General features: G+C 29.3%; 3 protein-coding genes across 7 annotated transcripts; 2 read left to right on the forward strand and 1 right to left on the reverse strand.

Moving 5' to 3' along the window:
* Positions 1–538: 538 nt before the first annotated feature.
* On the forward strand, positions 539–3,088 carry LOC105249431 (SET and MYND domain-containing protein 4). The gene is made up of 5 exons (XM_011254891.3): positions 539–1,677; positions 1,750–2,030; positions 2,190–2,348; positions 2,427–2,570; positions 2,649–3,088. Exons 1-5 carry the CDS (start codon positions 585–587, stop codon positions 2,910–2,912), a joined length of 1,941 nt encoding a protein of 646 aa, XP_011253193.1. The 5' UTR covers positions 539–584; the 3' UTR covers positions 2,913–3,088.
* A 624-nt stretch (positions 3,089–3,712) lies between these two features.
* Positions 3,713–14,063, reverse strand: LOC105249430 (protein 5NUC). Its single transcript, XM_011254890.3, has 9 exons — positions 13,831–14,063; positions 8,805–9,122; positions 8,054–8,285; positions 6,684–7,283; positions 5,589–5,753; positions 5,362–5,466; positions 5,118–5,288; positions 4,698–4,887; positions 3,713–4,002 (listed from the first exon to the last, which is right to left on the reverse strand). The coding sequence occupies exons 2-9, from the start codon at positions 8,939–8,941 to the stop codon at positions 3,806–3,808; spliced, it is 1,797 nt and encodes a 598-aa protein (XP_011253192.1). The 5' UTR covers positions 8,942–9,122; positions 13,831–14,063; the 3' UTR covers positions 3,713–3,805.
* LOC105249429 (apyrase) lies at positions 14,039–20,189 on the forward strand. 5 transcript variants are annotated; one of them, XM_011254886.3, is made up of 12 exons: positions 14,039–14,092; positions 16,054–16,200; positions 16,585–16,810; positions 17,037–17,153; positions 17,215–17,295; positions 17,499–17,700; positions 17,950–18,055; positions 18,283–18,377; positions 18,443–18,597; positions 19,199–19,378; positions 19,612–19,706; positions 19,852–20,188. In XM_011254886.3, the coding sequence occupies exons 2-12, from the start codon at positions 16,061–16,063 to the stop codon at positions 20,075–20,077; spliced, it is 1,623 nt and encodes a 540-aa protein (XP_011253188.1). In that variant the 5' UTR covers positions 14,039–14,092; positions 16,054–16,060; the 3' UTR covers positions 20,078–20,188. The 5 variants fall into 5 exon arrangements, with proteins under 5 accessions (XP_011253188.1, XP_019882544.1, XP_011253190.1 ...); XM_020026985.2 differs by lacking the exon at positions 14,039–14,092 and adding an exon at positions 15,116–15,209; XM_011254888.3 differs by lacking the exon at positions 14,039–14,092 and adding an exon at positions 15,116–15,201.
* The last annotated feature ends 62 nt before the right edge of the window (positions 20,190–20,251 follow it).

Below are 20,251 nucleotides of genomic sequence, written 5' to 3' on the forward strand. Positions count from 1 at the left end.
GACAAACGATGTAAGATGAGTTTCTTTCTCTTTTCAATGCCGGAGAAGTGGGGAGCACTTCTCCACATCTTCTCGCACCGGTTCGTCATGGAGGGGCGAGGAGATAAGGAGAAGTGCTCCCCACTTCTCCGGCATTGAAAAGAGAAAGAAACTCATCTTACATCTTTTTTTTGTCTTTCTTTTCGTATGCTTATACAATGGATGCTCCGGTCGGGAGCGTCCCGTTTGACCACGTTGCGATTGACCACAGCCAATTATATCGACCTGTGCCTAGGGTAACCAGCAACGATTAACCAATCAGAGAGTCCTATTTTGAATTGGCCAATTGGCGACGTGGTCAATCGAGTGCCACCCGCTCGGTCTATACTTACTATGTCTATGCCTATTATTAATCTTAATTAATATAATTCTTCTGTCCATGGAGCCTTAAATTAATATTTTACTCAACAAATATTTGAAATCTTCCAAACGGTAATAATTTGCAAATCCTGTTTTTATCATCTTACATTTATATTGTTACTCGTTTTTCTTTTTCTAGATTTTATTACACAAATATTAGAGTAATATACTTTTAAAAAAACAAAATGGATAAGATAACAGAAATGGTTAATGCCAAAGTGTTTGCAGCAAACAAGCAGCATGAACTCACAGATAAATATAAGAAACTTAAGACTGATCAAGAACGTGTAATATCTACTTTCAATGTTATGCTTGAATATGATATAGTTCTTAATGCAACTGGTATGCCAAAAAATGCCAAAGAATCCGAGAAATTGCGGGAGCAAGGCAATAAGGTTTTTATCAAAGGAGCCTTGAATAATATGACATGCATCGATGCCCTAAAATTATATACAAAGAGTATAGCCTTTGCTCCTTATCCATCTGAACAACTTGCTCTTGCCTATGCCAATCGATCAGCAGTATTATTTCAATTGGGTTTACATTCAGAATGTATTCAAGATATTGATAGAGCATTGGCCTTAAATTATCCTGATGATCTAAGAGCTAAACTTTATGTGCGTAAAACAGAATGTTTGATGATTTTGGGAAATTGTTCTGTGGAGGACATTCTGAAGGAAGCACAGCATTGGCTAGATAAAATGACTTTGAATCATGCGAATCGAGAAAAATTGCGGTTAAAACTTGATAGCTTACATTCTAAGGCTGTACAAACAGAACAATCTGTTAAAGATAATTCACTGTGCACAGAAGTGAAGAAATTGGGAAGTGAACTTCCTCTTCCCACCATTGCATCCTACAATGATGAAGTTCCATGTGCATCAGATGCAGTAGCTATAAAATACAATACTCGCTGTGGCAGACATGTTATTGCTACTCGTAATATTAATCCTGGCGAAGTGATTGCTGTGGAGAAGCCTTACGCATTGTTATTAGTGCAACAGAACATGCAGACTCACTGTTCAAATTGCTTGAAAGTATGCTGGGCAAATATACCTTGCAATTATTGCACTTATGCTATGTATTGCTCAGAGGAGTGCAGATATGCTGAATGGAAAAGATGTCACGATGTGGAATGTGCTGTTTTCCCTGCTTTGATCGAATATTCCTGTTATAATATTGATTTACTTAGCGTGAGGCTTGCTGTGCTTGCTATGAGGGAAGCTGGTGGTATAAAAGAATTAAGAACCATGCTGAAGAAACTTGATGAATGGGATGGTATTTAAAATTTTCATTTTCTTTTTTTTTTATTATTAGTATAATGGCATATATGTAATGCTATTGTTTCAGATCCACGGACAAAAGGTTTCTCTGAAGACGGAAAATTGCATAGCGATAAATATTTTAGCATATGTAGTCTTGTGACGAATACCGAGAAGAGACCTTTTCCCGATTTATTTAGGAGGTCTGTGGATAGTTGCTTTATCTTGTATTTCTTAGCGACACGTACTGCGATGTTTGGTGCTAAATTACCCGAAGATTTAAGCGTTTTGGCGAAAAACGACGACGCTACGTTTTTTGGAGGCCTCATTTTAAGATATCAACAGATAATTCCCAGCAATATTCACACTGTATGACATTGGCTAAGTATTTTAACGAACATCGATTGTGTGTGTGTTTTTATTTACTATTTATCTACTTTCGCAGGTGTGTCAATAATAATTTTTTATCGTCCACTTTTTTTTTACAATTTTCTTTATCAATTTGCCATGTAAATCTGATATTTGCAGTTCAGCGAAGAGCAAGGCTTAGAATGTGTAGAACGCGGTATAGCTGCAATGCCATTTTATAGTTTGATTAATCACAGCTGTAATCCAAATATATTCAGACATTCGAGATCTAAGCACATGGTGATATATGCCATGCTTCCCATTCGAAAGGGCGAACAGGTATTAAACTAGTTTGTTGCAATTATTTTTTATAAAATACATTCTCTTTTTACATATCAATATTATATTTTATTATAGCTCTTTGACAATTATGGTCAACATTATGCTCTTATGCCGAAAGCAACGAGACAACAGAAGTTATTCAAACAGTATTTTTTCACCTGTGATTGTATTGCTTGTCAAGAAAACTGGCCTGTGTATTTTGAATTACAGTCATTTAAGGTAAATAATAATAATAATTTAATTAGTAAATGAAATAGTTGAACTTTAATAATATCATATCTATCTTCTAAATTGCAGACTTTAGTGAAGAAAGCGGAGGACAAGACTAAGATAAAAAAAGCATTGCGCAAATTTAATGGATATGTTGATCTAGCAACAGAAGGCAACGTGCAAGATAAACCTTATATTATCGAAGACTTGTTGAAGATGATACAAATACTACATAAATATGCACCGATGCCTTGCGAGGAAATGAGTAATGTCATCGAGACATTAAAACGCATATACGATTTAAATGGGAATAGATTTCAAATACCAAAAATATACACTTATCAAAAGTGAATCTTATTTATACTTTTTGACTGACAAAACAATGCTATTGTTACTGTTTGATATATGATTAATGCATACAGAGGCTTCCTAAAAGAAAAAGAGAGATTAATATTTTTTTAAATATATGACAGATCTTTTAAGAGGGAGAGATTAATACTTTTTTTTGTTTCATGCATGATAGTTTTTTTGACAAGAAAATATTTTAGAGATTATTATATTTATACAATTCAAATATATATTATAATAGTTACATATATTAATTATATTTATTAAATTTAAGATTTTAACAAATGCAATGTTTTTAAAATGTTAAAGTTATAAAATGAATAATATGTATTAAATTTGTGTTTTTCACTTTTTCCATTGTCTTATACATAATTCTTATAAGAAATAGAGAACAGAGAGTAAAAGCATATATATTCCTATGGAAATGAAGAAGCGTACAAAATCAATATAAAAAAAATTGAAAATGAATAAAGCATGATTTTGGACTATAATATTTAATTTGTTTATATTTTTCTATTTCGTGTAGATAAATACTATAAAAGTTCCAAGTATTACTAAAAAAATTAGTATTGATGTTACATCACTATATATATAATATTTAATCTATACAAATAAATTCTCTTTCTCGATATTAAATCATAAGGATTTATTAAATTTTGCATGCATGCTTCTCATATATGTTTTTAGTCTCTGTTAATAAATCATAGTAAATAAATTGCAAATAATATTGAAATAAAAAAGGAACAGAGGGATTATGAGGGGGAGAAGGAAGACTATAAGAGATAATATAGCCTATTAAAATATTCAAGATTTATAATTTGTTTAATTATAATCACCTAATCACAAATTGATATTTAATCATGTTAAATTTGAATCTCATTTAAATAGCATTTTTCTTATGTCAATAGCCAAATAATGATTGGTAAAAGAATCGTTATTCCGATTGGTCGGTATATCGTCCCGAAATTATTGTTATTTACATCCATCGTCCCGACATTATTATCATTTACATATGAAATTCTCCACTCCACTCCTGGATATACTGGACTGTGTTTTTTGAAATATTGCTCTAATACATCCACTACAGTGATACCTGTTGAAGTAAAATAATTGTGATAAATTTTTGATAGATATAATATAATGGTAGTATTGAAAAATGCGAAAAAATTATATTTTAATAGAAAATAAATGTTGAAAAAACATGTCTATTTTTATTAAAAAAGAGAAGTTTAATTATTTTCATTATTTTTTAAAATATATTATTTCTCCATATTTTTCTTCAATATTCACAAAAATTAAAATTCTATCTTTTTAATTTATATATCTCTTTTGAATGTAATTTTAATGAATTAATGAAACTTTTACGGTATATTACATAAAACATCATATGATTTGAATAATTTTCTTATTTAGATTGCAAAAAATAGTCAAAATTTTTATTATCTAATTGAAAATTATCCTAATTATATCGTTTTGGAATCGTTTTAATCGCAAAAATCTTATTAATATTTTATTTTCGATAAGAAGAAATTTTAAAATTATAAAAATTTTAGTTTTTTTATCATATTAAAATAGTAACTAAAATACATTTTAAAAAATTACAAACTATGTTTTCATATCTACAATAAAGACAATTCATTCAATTTTAATTTACTTTTGGAGAATTTATCTAATTAAAAATTATAATTACATAAAAGAATATGTTTTTTCTATTTACTCTCTAGATGATGGAATTAAAAAATATCATATATAAAATACGAATGTTATGCGATATATGTATAAACATACTCAGCGGAATTGTTTCAACGTTCTCCAACATATGATAACCATCTCCGCCTTTTGCAAGGAAATTGTTTACGAGGATATTGTAAGTGTTATTTTCTTGGAGTTTGCTATATGTTGGTACTCTACAAGCGGCGCATTTTACTTGAACGGAAACCACCCTCGAATTCGGTGGTCGTCTTGTATCATAGGTCACCTGTATAAATAATACAAGTTGATCATTGATGTGAATTAGAGTAGCTATACATACTAGCTATTCAAATTTTTGATATCGAATAATTGAATAAGTGAATAATTGAATAATTGATGAATAAGTGAATAATTGAATAATTGATGAATAATTGAATAAGTGGGAATTGAAAATAAATAATGTTCATAAGATATAACGCAGGTATTTTCAGATAATAAATTTCAAGTAAATTTTACCTGTAACCCTGAATATTGTAGAAAAGCGCCGAATAAATTGCCGGTAGAAGTTATATTGTCGAGATTATGAACGCTCCATTCTAACATGGAAAGAATCTGTTTCCCTGTCACGGAAGCTTTAACAACGACATTTCCGAAGGGTAAAACGCTTATAATATCTTTCCGGGTGACCTGTAAATGTTGCGTTTACAAATGAAAATGAAAAGAGACTATAAAAGAAAGAGAAATGTGCATAATTAATTACCTCATCATTTCTCGCTCTGGTGATAGACGCTCTGATGTTACCGCTGTTTAGCATAACGATGGCAGCATTCGTCCATCCATCCTTGCTCAAGTACTCGCTGGCATACTGCAAAGAAAAGATACATTATTAAAAAGAGAGAGAGAGAGAGAGAGAGAGAGAGAGAGAGAGAGAGAGAGAGAGAGAAGAAAGAGAGAGACATTCATTATTAAATTAATTAAAAAACTTACATAATCGATTATAGCATCGCAGATTAAATTTCCCATGTTGCATTCTTGTCGTCTGCAATTTTTGCTGTCTCCATCGATGAGCACTCGTGTCTTTCCGATTACCTCATGTTCCAGAGCGTCAATGGGTCCTTTCTTTTCAGTTATCAAGTTTAAAACGTCCTTTGCCTTAGAAAATAATAAAAAAGTTATCATAAATTTAAAATTTTGTAATTTATATATGTTAACATATTTTTTTCATACTTCTCATATACAATTATTATACTTCTCATATGCAATTATTATAAATATATTTTTCTATAGTGTATATTTTGTGTATTATACAGAGTGAGGCATTTAAAATATTACAAGTTATTATTTCTGAAAGTACGTATTATAACAATAAATATTTTAAATAAAACTTTGACTTGACAAGCGAAAAAAGATAGTTTAATCTTTGTGTCAAAATTTTGTGAAAGTTAATATAGTTTTTTTTAAGTGAAACTACCCTAATTTTTTTTATATCTTTTTATTATTTTATACATAAAAATATCGAAATAAGATAATCGAAAAATAAATATTTTATAAATATTTTATTTTATAATTTATATTTTATGTAAAATTGTGTCAAGTTAAGGTGTAAAATATCTCGTAAACTACTCAATATTTGGCCATCCCATCCTTATAACTTTTCCGCCGAATACCGTTGATTTTTACATGAAATTATATACTGAAAAATGACTTTATTTAAAATTCAAGATTATTAATTTTTTCGCTTTCTCAAAATTCTAGAAATTTTTTCAAAAAATAAAACAAATCAGTTTTAATGGCAACACAGTTATTTAAATAACTGTGTTATAAGATCGACATTTGACTCGTATTTCCATTAAAACTGATTTGTTTAATTTTATATTTCGAGTCTTATATTTTTTATTATTCGTTTAAAAAATTTTTTATTATTGTCAAATTTCAGAGAAAACATATTTTAACACTTTAAGTGCCTCATTGTATATACATGCATATATTGAATATTTTAGCTACATAATTTTTTTAATATTAATTATTTTTCTCTCACCATTTTTTGCGATCTTTTTGTTATGTCTTTTTTTAAATATTCACCTGCTCCACATTGGCGTCCACAAGAATCGGATTTCCCTCGATATGTGTTACTTCTCCTCTAATGTCAAAACTGACGGAGAAATTACCCAGATACTTGGTGTAGGCGTACGCCTGAACAACATAAACCTTTCTGCCATTCTTCTGTGTCACTTCCGTTGGATAAAAACCCTCCGGTACTTCAACATCTGGCGGTTTGCCGCGATACAGAAAAGTATTGGTGTGACCGCCGATTACGAGATCGATATCTTCGACTTCCCGAGCGATCCTCTTATCAGTTTCGAAGCCCGAATGTCCCAGAGCAATGAGGATGTCGACACCTTGCTCTTTTAGCTTCTTGGCTTCACGCTGAATGGATTCCACTTCGTCCTTGAAGATCACATTCTCCGTAGTCGACAGGATCTTCGTTTCCGGTGTGAGGTAACCAATTATACCGATTTTGTTGCCGCTAACTTCGAGAATCGTACTGTTTTTCAGATTCGTGGCGGCCAGATTCGGCTGTTTGGAGAGATCGAGATTCGCCGTCAAGATAGGATACGAGGCGTTTTGTATAAAGGGTATCAGACCTTTGACGCCGTCGTCGAATTCATGGTTGCCCAAGGACTGTCAGAATTCAATCGTAAGTAATGTAAGACGATACAAAAAAGTCGATGTTATTTCAATAATATACATGACAATTTTAATCATATTTCTTATAAATAGAGATGTAAAAGAACTGTTTTTAATAGATAAAGAAACCAATTAATTTTTTTTATTATTTTTTAACATAATATTATTTTTCTTCAAATTTTTTTAAATATAATAATAAAATTCTCTCTAAAGTTCTTATGCTTTAATTTATCTTCTTCCAAAAGTAATTTTAATAAATTAAAAATAGAAAATCTTATTATACATTTAACTGAAAATTATCTGAATTATGTGTGTGATATTATTTTAACTCATCCATCCATTAAAATTCTTTTCAAAAAAGGTAACACAAAAAATAAAAGAGCAGTTAGTTTTTAGTTTATAAGATATTTACATTCGTGAATTGCAAATGATTGGTAGAAGCCGACTTTGCTACTCTTTAATGATGGTTAAAAATACATATATAAAGAAAACTTTGAAAAAAATGAATCTTGTTGCTTTTTAAAAAAAAAAAGTTATATTAAGTTAAAACATATTCTTTTTAAAAAAAAAAAAAAAAAAACATGTTTTATGAAAAAGAAACAATTAATTTTCTTTCTATTTACATCTCTATCAAAATAAATGTTATTTGCATATATTTACATATAATTCATCTATTTATATAGAATGAATAGCACAGTTTTTGCAAATTAATAACTAATCTAGGAAATTACATTTCTCGAGAATTAAATACAGCTGATATTTACTATAGCGTCCGGCTGTAAGAGATTCATGAACCAAGCCACCCCCTCCCACTTATACACGTTGTACCAGGCGGTCCCTTGGTAAGTATCTCCAGCATTTAAAAAGATTGTCGATGGTGATTCCGATTTTGCTTGCCGGACCAAAGTTGCGATTCTAGCAAAACCACCGTAACATTTCCCGACAGCAGCGTCTTGCGGCGTACAGGCTGTCGATAATTGCGACGTCTCTTCGAATCTAAGGAGCAAGGTTCCGCAGCAAAGACTTAATTTTAAACATTCAGCATAAGCTATGATTTTTAATTATTACATAAATGATGAGCTCGAAGGAATGAATAAAATTTTCTCGTTAAATTACATTCGTCTGCGTAAGATCACACATACGCATATTTAATTAGCAACTGGGCGCGGGATGTAATTAACTGTCTTAACATTCGTAATTAACGTAACGACGATAATTATTGATAGCGTGACACAAAATTACAGAAAATTATAATGTACATGTGTGAGATATACGAAGAGCAAATATTATCTCTTCGAAGTAAACCAGTGAAGAAATTGATGAAGAAAAAGAGTAGAATCGATCGGTTTGGCTTCTGAGAAAATCACTATATATTGTAAATAATGTTTAATTTATTTAAATAATGTAGAATTAATTTCTTCATTTAATACAGTCAAATTTTTAACGAGAAAAAAAGAGCAGCGTATTTCGAATTTTAATTTTAATTGAAATATTTTCTGTAAAAAAACTACCTACCTCGCATGCATGTCATTCGTGTGAACGATTCTGATGGTGAATTCTTCATCCTTTCGTAATGTCGGATTTGTCAAAGTTTTACTGACAAGTATCAGCAACGTGATAGCGCAACAATTTATGAGTGAAGTAATCGTCATCTTTGATCACTAATCCGACGTCTTATTTTGATTACTTAATCTCTCCTTTGTGCCTCGCTTATCTTCTTATTTGTAATTCTGATAAGGCACGTTTTTGTTGCGTATGTTAATTAGTTATTGTCGACTCGGTTTTTTCATATTAGTCAAGTTGTTACAGCATCCTTCCAATGTGCAAGTCTCTCTGAAAGAATGTTAGTATTTTATTTAATTTAATAATTACATTATAATAATTTTTTAAATTTCTTTTTCGTACTTAATGATTGTCAATATATAGAATAATTGTCAATATATAGTTTGTCAATGTATAGAATGAAAGAAATTATATGCAGTGTTTTTTAAAAGATTAAAAAAAATTTTTTTTTCTATATACAGAGTGTCCCAATTATCTTCCGTCATCTTTCAAAGACAGATTTCTGGGATCATCTGAAGACGATTTTTCCTCAATGAAAATGTTGAGGCACTAATAATTTTCGAATTATAAGTGATTGGAAATAAGAGGTTTTTCGTAAACTAAGCTTAGAAATAAAATATTAGAAAATAATAGAAATAAAATATTAACAAAACCATTCTTTGATTAATTTTAAATAGAGTTTACTTTAGTTGAATTTTAATTTAAAACTTAATTGCAAAGATATATGATAGCAAAAATCGGAAACATGCAAAAAATGGTGGCCTTCACTGACATTTTCGCTGAGGAAAAATCGTCTTCAAATGATCCCAGGAATCTGTCTTCGAAAGATGACGGAAGATAATTGGGACTCTGTATATACAAAACTTTTTTTCTCTTTTTTCCACATTTACAAAGACCTTATCCGTTTATCTAGTCATGATTTATTGCGGAACTAACACTGACAATGAGATTTGCCAAGAATTTCAAAACCGCGTTCGCGAGACTGTTATGTCTTTCAAGCAAAAACTAATTCTATTTGATAAACAATAATGTCACGTATCTGTCTAATTTATGCTTCCTCTTTTAACATAATGAAATATTTTCCTTCATTAAAAAGCTATTTAAATATTCGAGCGATATGAAACTTTCAAAACTTTCTTTTAAGAAGAAAGAGGACATGATCTTGTTTAAGAGAGATGCCGGTATTAATGAGATTATGTCTGGAATACTTTATGTATAATAATATGCACAATATTTCTATGTAATACCTTTGTAATATCTTGATCGGTGACAAATTAACTAATACAGCGTGTGGAAAATAAACGATGACCATGCAAATTACTAGGCACTAAGCAACATTCCTCATTTGTATGCGCATCACATGCAATACAACGCGAAAGTGAGATAAAATGTTGAATGAAAATTACACTTTCCAAGCCGAATTCTCGAGAATGAATCGCCCTCTTTGTTAATTTTTCTAAATAACGCTCTTCGTGTTATTTATTATCTTTGACTTTTTTTATTATTAATAATGTTATCAAATTTATTATTTTCTTACTTTTAATATGTTCCTTATTTTTCTAGAAAAGAAAGAAAAAGGAGCAACCAAGAATCAAAACGCGTGCCAACAACTATCACTTTAAGAATGCTGATCAACACTGATGTAATCACGTGCGAGAGTACACGAGTTTATTTTGATCATTCTTATCGAAGACGCTAACGATGTCTTTGAGGGAGCAGCGAGAGAGACGAAACGATTTTGACGAACGACCGGGACCAACTGAACATGATCGGCGTCGTTGCCTGTGGACCCCACCGGACTTTCTCTCTACTGGAGTTTCTATACTTGCTGAACTTCCTATCTGAATTATCACAGCATACAATCGAAGATACGTAGTCCTTTTAAAGGATTGAAATTTGATCGATTTCTCTTTTATTCTAATATGATGATTTTTATTTAATATGATGATTTTTATTTAATATGATGATTTTATTAGATATTTAACATCAAAAGATTTATCGTTCTTTTATTATGATCATTTTATTGCGTAAGAATGTAATTTTACTACGCTTTAAATCAAGATGAAATACTCACTTTAGAAGGAAAAGACACAAGTCAAGTATAAGTATGATTAATGATTAGATATATTTAATCGAAAAGTCATAAGTTTGCTTTAACGAAACATTCATTTGTAATAATATCTCGTCATTATTACATTGTTTGAAAATGAGTGGTTTGATAAAGATTTATTTTTGAAAATTTTTTAATTAAATATTATATGATACGAAAAAATGTTTTTTTAAAATATAAATCTTTTACATTTTAAAAATAAACTCATTGTTATTATCTTTGTTATCAAATCACTATCATTATCTTTATTTTATTAAATTAATTTTTTATTATCTTACACTTTATTTAATTATCTTTTGATTTATCGATTTAATTAATGTGTTTTGAAAGGAAAGTAATTTTTATTTTTAGAATAACAGATTTTGCTCTTTATTGAGAAATTAATTTGTCAAGCAGAAGGATATTAATTTGTCAAGAAAAGCAGGATTTTCGTTCTTATCTACATTTATATTTTATAAATAAAAGTAATTACATTTATATTTCTATTTCTCAAATTTCTTTACTATTAATTTTTTACTAATATAAATATACTATTATTTTAATTCTTATTCAGGTATTTGCCAGACGCTAGATCATGTTATTCTAATATATTTAATATAAATAATATTTTAATAATATTTATAATATTTCAATTTATATATAAATATTCTGTGAGGCTTTCATTTAATTAATCCTTAGACACTTATTTTTAGTTTTTATTTTTATTAGATCAATTAATATTATATTGTTCACATAAAAAATTGCTTATGAGTCTAACAATTTATTCGTTTGGATCGGAATGATATTTTAATCTTTTGTATGATCTTGGTGACATAATCAGATAGCATAAATAGTATCAGTTATGCGCTCATTGACACAGCTCGCCATGATTAAATTATAAGTTATAAAATGCGAATATATAGATCTCTTTGCTTTCTGTCAGAGAGCCAGAGTACCAGCCAAGTTGCTCGGCAATTTACTTGGCATCTTATTCTTTCGCCGGCTATTCGTCTTCCCATCTTATATTACGTATCCTATTCGTAAGAAATAAATAATCCCGTATCGTAAATTGACGTAGCACGAAGCAATTTATTTACTGGCATAGACCTTAAGCTGTTTTCGTCGTGCATTATGATCATGTTCGCTGTAATATAGAGAGCGATTCTAATTCTGTATAAGTCAGGACGTATCATGCGAACGCAAACACAGATGCGATATCTCTTTAAGTAGATACCTAACTTGTGGTATTTTATTATCGACATCGATGTTAAAATAGCTTAGTGACATGTACTAAAGATGTTGTGGACAATTTTTTCTTTTTTTAAACATGACTGTACAGAATTAGAATTAAAAAATCTACAGAATGTTCATTTTACTAGTACACGAGTTTTCCGAGCGATCGCGCATAAATTTGTGTAGATAATTAAACTAATGGCAATGCATTCAGACCGGTGTGTCCAGCAGAATCATTTTTGTACTTTTTTAATCATATGCGTTTTTTATGCAAAGTAGTGAGGATAAAATCTTGTTTCATAACAGTAATTTTCTAGGTTTATAACTTCTACATATAGTTTTATAATTTTCTGCGTTTCCTGTAATTTATTGGTGAATTACGAGATTAATGTTATGCCAAATTTTTTTCTTTTGGAAAAAATTTATTATGTATTGATATCGAAGAAAGCATTCTCTTTAATAATAAAATTATCTTGGAATATATTAGAATTTTTAATTTTCTTTAAATTCAGATTCTATAATTCTCATAAAATAATAAAATTATATCACTTATGTTTAAGAAAAATATGTTGGACATATTGTAAGAACATTATGTAAAATTTAATAGCTACAGCATACTTGTATAATTTAAAATCATTGTATCACGAGTCGTGATAATTGTGAGCACATGCTATAAATATATATATTGAAGACATAAAAATTGCACATCTAAAAATTCATGTTCGCACATTTAAAATGCGGACAGCAGCGATTTTTTTATATTTTTTAATTATATTATATTATGTAACAAGAGGATAAAATCTTGTTTTATAGAGAGATAGAAAGAGAGAGAGAGAGAGAGAGAGAGAGAGAGAGAGAGAGAGAGAGAGAGAGAGAGAGAGAGAGAGAGAGAGAGAGAGAGAAAGAAGTAATTTTCTAGATTTATATTCTCAAGATCTTCTGATTTGTATTTATTTGTAATTTTTTTTATCTATTCTGATTTCTATTCATTCAAATTACGAGTTCAGTGTTATATAATATTTTTTTCCTGTTTATATTGTTTTCCTGGAAAAATTTTATTATTTATTAATATCATTTTTGTATTTTTTTAATCATATACATTTTTATGCAAAGCAGAGAAGATGAAACCTTGTTTTATAGAAATAATTTTCTAAATTTACAAGTTCTTGATCTATAATATTTATAATGATTTTCAACATTTCCTAATTTCCTGATTTCTATTTTTTCCCAGTTATAAATTCGAGATTAATGTTATAGAACATTTTCTCTTCTTTCAAAAAAAATTTATTATTTATCGATATCGAAAAAAAATTAACTTTATGTAATAAAATTATCTTGCTGGAGTGGAAGATATATCAAGATTATTAATTTTTTTAAAATTTAGATTCTGATTCCCCACGGAATAAAATTATATCATTTATGTTTAAAGAGACAATATGATATTACAAAAAATTTGACATAGCTACAATATAATTTAAAATTATTATATCACGAGTGTCATGTTAATTGTAAACACATATTGCTCACAATACATACGAATATATGAATACGATATATACGAAGACGTAAAAATTGTATATTTAAAAATTGACAATAGCAATAAATATTTTAATGCGTTTTTTAAAGTAGAAACATAAATAACATATGTGTACTTACGTCATTTACTTTTGTAAAATGTTTGTATGCGATGTCAAATATGTATACATTAATATGTATACATTAATGTAAATAATATTTCATTCAAAAATAGAAATCATTAAAACTTGGCACAATATGTTTTGTAATCACTCGCATGTAGGTAGGGGATCTGATAACAACATTCTTTCACGAAAGGAACAAAACTGCATGCAATTCGAAGAAACACAGTTCTTCACGAATATTCGACACGCGAGTTACCAACTCACTAAAAGATAAAAAGGTAAGAATTATGCTTACACGTTCGTTGGATAAAGAATTATATAATTACATTGTAATTCGTTGAGCCACGTGTCGTTATTTATGTCGTAACGTTTAGAATTTTATCTGCATATTGTAATATTGTAATATTGTATTTTACAGCCATTTTTGCTTTTTCGCGATATTTATTTGAGATAAGTATTAATCAAGATAATTATCGCAAATGACGTTGCAGTTATTTATCATCCGACGCAGTAAAATATATCTGATTAAAATATATGAGATATAAATTAGGTATCGTTTCACTGATAAATTTGAGATATTTATCTATTATTTATTTCAATTATTTGTCAATTATTTCATATTTGAGATATTTCATTATCTTAAGAAAAATTTTCAGGATATTACATTTCCATGAATATAAATTTATAATTATATATATATATATATATATATATATATATATATAAGAATTAAAATATAATCTTTATAATTATATAAATATGATATAAATTAGAACATATAGTACTAATATATGCTTTCTATTGTAATGAAATATGATTTCAATCTTGTTTCTTTATATGACAATCTTCACTTATATATATTATTTTTGTAAAATGATTATTATTAAACCATTTATTGCGAAAAAAACATATATCACATTACATGTCCTATTCTGCAATATTTTAAATTAAATCCAATTTTAATAAAATATATATCTCTAATATTTGATACAAAATCAGATATCATATCCTAGATGAAATAATCTTGAATTATATTAGAATCTGGAAGATATCTCTTAGATAGATATTTTGTAGATAGATATCTTTACAATATACAAGCAGTTTGCTATGTGGGATGCCGTTTCCATTTCATTAATTTCGTTCTTATTTTTTTTATTACTTGACCGCGATTTCACGTTTTCTATCAAGCGTGATTATTTTATCTTTTGCTTCTCACTGGCAAGACACTTGTTTCACTTATCTGCTCGCCTTATAGTGGGAGCAACGTAGTAAGATTTAAGCGATTTTTTTTTATGTCACAGAATAATTATCGCGCGAGTGTACAAATGAGCGAACTCCTCATTCTCGACAAAACATCAGGAAAAAATTTGCGGAATTTGTAGTAGACGTTAGATAGTAATATTTAGAAGAAAAAATATAACGTGCGATACAATATAGCGATATGATAAAAGAGTTAAATTGCAATTATGCATTATATTATATGGAAATTTATTGAAGACAAAGAGCAAAAAATTATTTAAAAAAATTATTTGTCGTGTTATATATAGATATATAAATATAATTTTATAATTATCTGTAAAAAGATGAACTTACGTAACTCTGAATATTTTTTTGTTATTTTTTTTCTATAATTTATTAAATCAAAAATTGTATAATAATTACATACGCGTATAAAAAAATTAATAAATTATATAAATATATGATATTTCTTAAAAGAGATTTATTTCGTTTCTTTTATTTCTACATGTGTAATCTACGTGTTATTATTTGTTGCTTTAATATATCAATATTAATGATAATATTAATACTTTAATATTGATAACGACTATCTCGTCGAAGATGTAAGATTGCCATGTTTGACTTTTACGTAACTATCTAACTTGTATTATCTGTTTTTTTAATAATAACACGTACTATGTGTTGGGAAAAGTACAACTATCATCTTCATATTGTGACGAAAGATTGAACAAGTGAAATGTTATGGCTCGAGAAAGATTTCATTAAACACAGAATGTATTTTTAAGACGCAGTTTGAAAAGATACGACATGGTCTCTTTTGAGAAAGAAAGAGAGAGAGAGAGAGAGAGAGTGATATTATATAATTTAAATACGCTATAAAAAGGCATAAAAAATTACATATATACAGTTTGATACCTCGTTTCAATCTCATCTGTGTGTATCCGATCACATATTCGCAGTAAACCCGCAATCATCGACTTAATGATATCTTTTCCGACAGGTGCAACATGTACGCGCTGCCGTCGTTCTCGTTGTTGTTATTGTTGTTCCAAGTCTGTTGTGGATTCACCGGGCGTGGACTCTTTTATCCTGGCAGGACGGACCTCTTCGAGTTGTCGATAATTCATTTGAATGATTTTCACGCCAGGTGAACGATTCTGTTTATAATTTCCTTATCAAATAATCGTAAAAAATTTGTAATTAATTTGTCTTTTATATAAATTTACAATCGAGCATCGGATAAATTTATTAAATAAATAAGTAAATATCCATTATTGATGTAAAGAATGATTTTGTTCTTGAAATTTTAACATTGCGTCATAATCGTCGATCATTATATATCTTTGAAAACTATTATAACTTTGGTCTCGAAACGAATTTGTCGAGAGTCAAGGATAAAGCAATTGTAATAATTGACGTAGCCTTGGTCCCCTTCCTTCCTTTTGTCGGTCTTTCGATCGTTTTGTTATTTATATTCGGAGCATCAAAGCGTGACACTTTAAGAAAACAAAAATTATGTATGTCGACATAGGTTCGAGCAAACTGGCCCGACTTCTGGATCTTGCCGCGAGGGTCATGAGCAGGACTGCGTGGGAGGTATCGCCAGAGTTTACACGGCAGTCAATCAGCTCGTTAAAGAACGGCCGAATGCAATTTTTCTCAATGCCGGTGATCATTTTCAGGGGACCCTCTGGTACAATATCCATCGCTGGAATGTCACCGCTCTGTTCATGAACATGTTGCCGCACGACGTCATGGTATAATTAATTACATCCGCGCGCGTTTAATTGCGTTTTTTTGTTTAGAACAGAAATTCATCATTAACTTAGAAGAAAATAATAATGAAAGAAAATATAAGTAAAATAGCTATTCAAAGTCAAATTTCTTACATATCAACTACTATTATCAGAAAAGAACAAAAAAATATATATTTAATGATGATTAAATCAAATAATTAATTATTTTTAATTTTTTATTATATAGACGATCGGTAATCATGAATTCGATAATGAAGTCGAAGGCCTTGTTCCCTTTCTCAAGAATGTCAAAGCACCGGTTGTGGTAACGAACATCGATGATAGCGAGGAACCAACTCTACAGGTTTGTAATATCCATTCATTCATTTATAGAGGCATTGATTTATATACTTATTATTTTTTAGAATTTATATGAAAATAGCACGATCATCGAGAGGAATGGTACAAAGATCGGTGTCATCGGTGTCATCCTGTCGACTACGAATGTGAGTATCGATGTATTCTTCTCTATAAAACAATTTAAAGTATATTTCATTTAATTACTATATTAATTAAATATATATAATTAAATATATAATTAAATATATAATAAAATTAATAAGATATTTAATTTAATATATAGGATATATTTTTACATACTCACAGAATACAGAATATCAATTTTTTAAATTTTATTTGATGCTTCTAGATGATCGCGAGTACGGGGAAATTAAAGTTCTTGGACGAGGTGGAGACAGTCAATGATGAAGCCCAACGATTGAAAAAAAAGGGAGTGGATATTATTATAGTATTAAGCCACTGCGGATTGGATATAGACAGAATTATGGCTGCGAAGTGTCCCTTGATCGACGTGATCGTCGGCGGCCACTCGCACACATTCCTTTATACAGGTCTGAAAAAAAACAGTCTTTCATATTTCAATCAAATATGAAGCTTATATAAATTTTTTGAAAATATTGCATATTCTCGTAAGAGCTGTATTTGTGATATGGAAACAAAATGTTATTTTGCGTATTATAATTCTTTTTCCTATTTTCTCGCTTGCAATAAATGAGGATGAGGGAAACTTTTATCGATATAATATTCTTAAACGCATAGCGTTAATTATTATATAATATTAATTGTTATATAATCATCAGGACCTCCGCCTTTTATCGATACACCGGAGGACGAATATCCTGTAGTCGTGACGCAAAATGAGACAAACAGAACGGTTCTCATCGTACAAGCAGCTGCGTTTACAAAGTACGTCATTCATTCATAAAGATATATCAAGAGTACCGTTAAAAAAGGTCAATTCCTATCTGATGTCACGAGGTCGGCCCTGATTAATTTACCGTTTAATAGATAGATTTACTTTAAATCTATCAAAGAGAGGGGACGAGATTGCGTTTCATAGTTGATATCGCGTATATACATGTACGTGCGATAATTTCATTCATTTTTATATTCTACTCATTTCTTTTTTAAAGATACTTGGGTAATTTGACGGTATGGTTCGATGACCAAGGCGAGGTCGTCGATTGGGATGGAAACCCGCTCCTTTTGGACGAGTCTATCCCAGAAGGTAAGCCAACACATTTCGATACTTGAGAAATAATGTTTACAATAATTACATACATGTATTTTTAGATCCGGAAATCCTGGAAGCTCTAAAACCATGGAAGAAGGAAGTGGACGCGGTAGCGTTGGAAAAAATTGGCAGCACGAGAGTCTTCCTCAGTCACCAGTGTTATTCCGAGGAATGTAACATGGGAAACTTTGTAACCGACGCTATGGTAAACGCGGTGCGTAAAATAAAATATTTTTTAATAAAAATTAGGATTGTACGAGATACCAAGATTAGTTTTGATTCTGTCTTCTTTTGTCTTGAAATTAGAGATAAGTTCGAGACAAGATTTAGTTATCAAGATTCAAAATAATATCAAGATATCTAACAATAAGACTATTAATTTTTTAAAAAAGTTAAAATATATATATTTATAAATTAGATACGAAAAAAATATATTACTATATTATATATAATTTGAAACAATTTTATACAATACATAAAATTTCAAACAATTTTATGTAATATATTTATATTAATATAAATTCTGAATTTATATAATAAATTCAGAATAAAGATTATGTTAAATGTTATTTTAAACAATTGTTCAGTATTACATAAAAATTGTTAATAAATTTGAAACAAGACACAATACAAGATGAGATGTTTGCTACAAAAATTCATTCAAAATCAAGACAAAAAATTTTCGTAAGACGTAAAGTTTTCGAAAATTTTCAATACAATATTTTTATGAATATTTTTTTATGAATATTTGAATAAATCTTATCAAAATTATTAAATTAATTAAATTACAAATTATATATATAAAAATTTCTCAGTTTGTCGATAGTGCCGAAAATAAAAATCATTGGACGTATGCAGCGGTAGCCTGCCAAAATGCAGGAGGACTTCGCACTTCCATCGAAGAATCCGAAATCACTTATGGTGATTTGCTGATGGTTCAGCCTTTCGAAAACACTTGGGATACCCTTGAACTTACTGGAGAATCCATTAAAAAAGTTAGTTCAATTCTTAAATTTCTTGTTAGCATATAATTTTTTTGATATCTCATTAAAAAATATTGATAGATATAATCTAGATGTTAGTTTAATCTAAGATAAATTATAAAAAAGAAACAGCGCCGTAAGAATCAATATGTGAACGTAAACATGCATTTGCGGTGGCCTATCTTCAGGAATGTGAAGATTGAATCGCGCGATTAGTGAATTAAATTTCATACTTTTTCTCGTAGATTCTGGAAATGGGAAAAATTCTATCCTGGTCCGGGTTAAAAGTTACTTACAAAGAGGCCAATAAAAAGCGAACTGTGGTCGACGTTAAAATCAGGTAAAATCTCTTATCGACTGAATTTTCATTCGTCCCGTAACAAAGTTGGAACATAAATTGAATCTAATATCCTTACATTTTACATTATATATCGATCGTATTGAAAATTAATAGCGGTTTTAATTTCGCTTAATGTAACCGACAGGTGCCAAGCTTGTGAATATCCAATATTCGAAGATTTGGTGAACGATCAATGGTACAGAATAGTTGTGCCAAGTTTCATGGTATCCGGCGGAGATGGTTATTACATTTTCAAGAATAATAGTCGCAATCACAAAATTGGCGAACGTGATATGGATTACTTTATTAACTATGTGAAGAAAATGAGTCCTATATTGACGGGAGTTGAAAGGCGAACAACTTTTGTATAATTTTAAAAATCAGATTATATATATATTTCGCGATAATAGAATTGGAGAGATTGCATTTACGAACAAATATTGCGCTTAGAGAAGATATTTATTTCTGATATTTGAGATTACGAAATATTAAATTAATATTTTGTGCTAATTGATCGAAAAATTTTAATTATTTTTGAAAGAATT

The sequence above is a fragment of the Camponotus floridanus genome, unplaced genomic scaffold (assembly GCF_003227725.1).
Source record: "Camponotus floridanus strain SB8 unplaced genomic scaffold, Cflo_v7.5 scaffold96, whole genome shotgun sequence".
NCBI lineage: Eukaryota > Metazoa > Arthropoda > Insecta > Hymenoptera > Formicidae > Camponotus > Camponotus floridanus.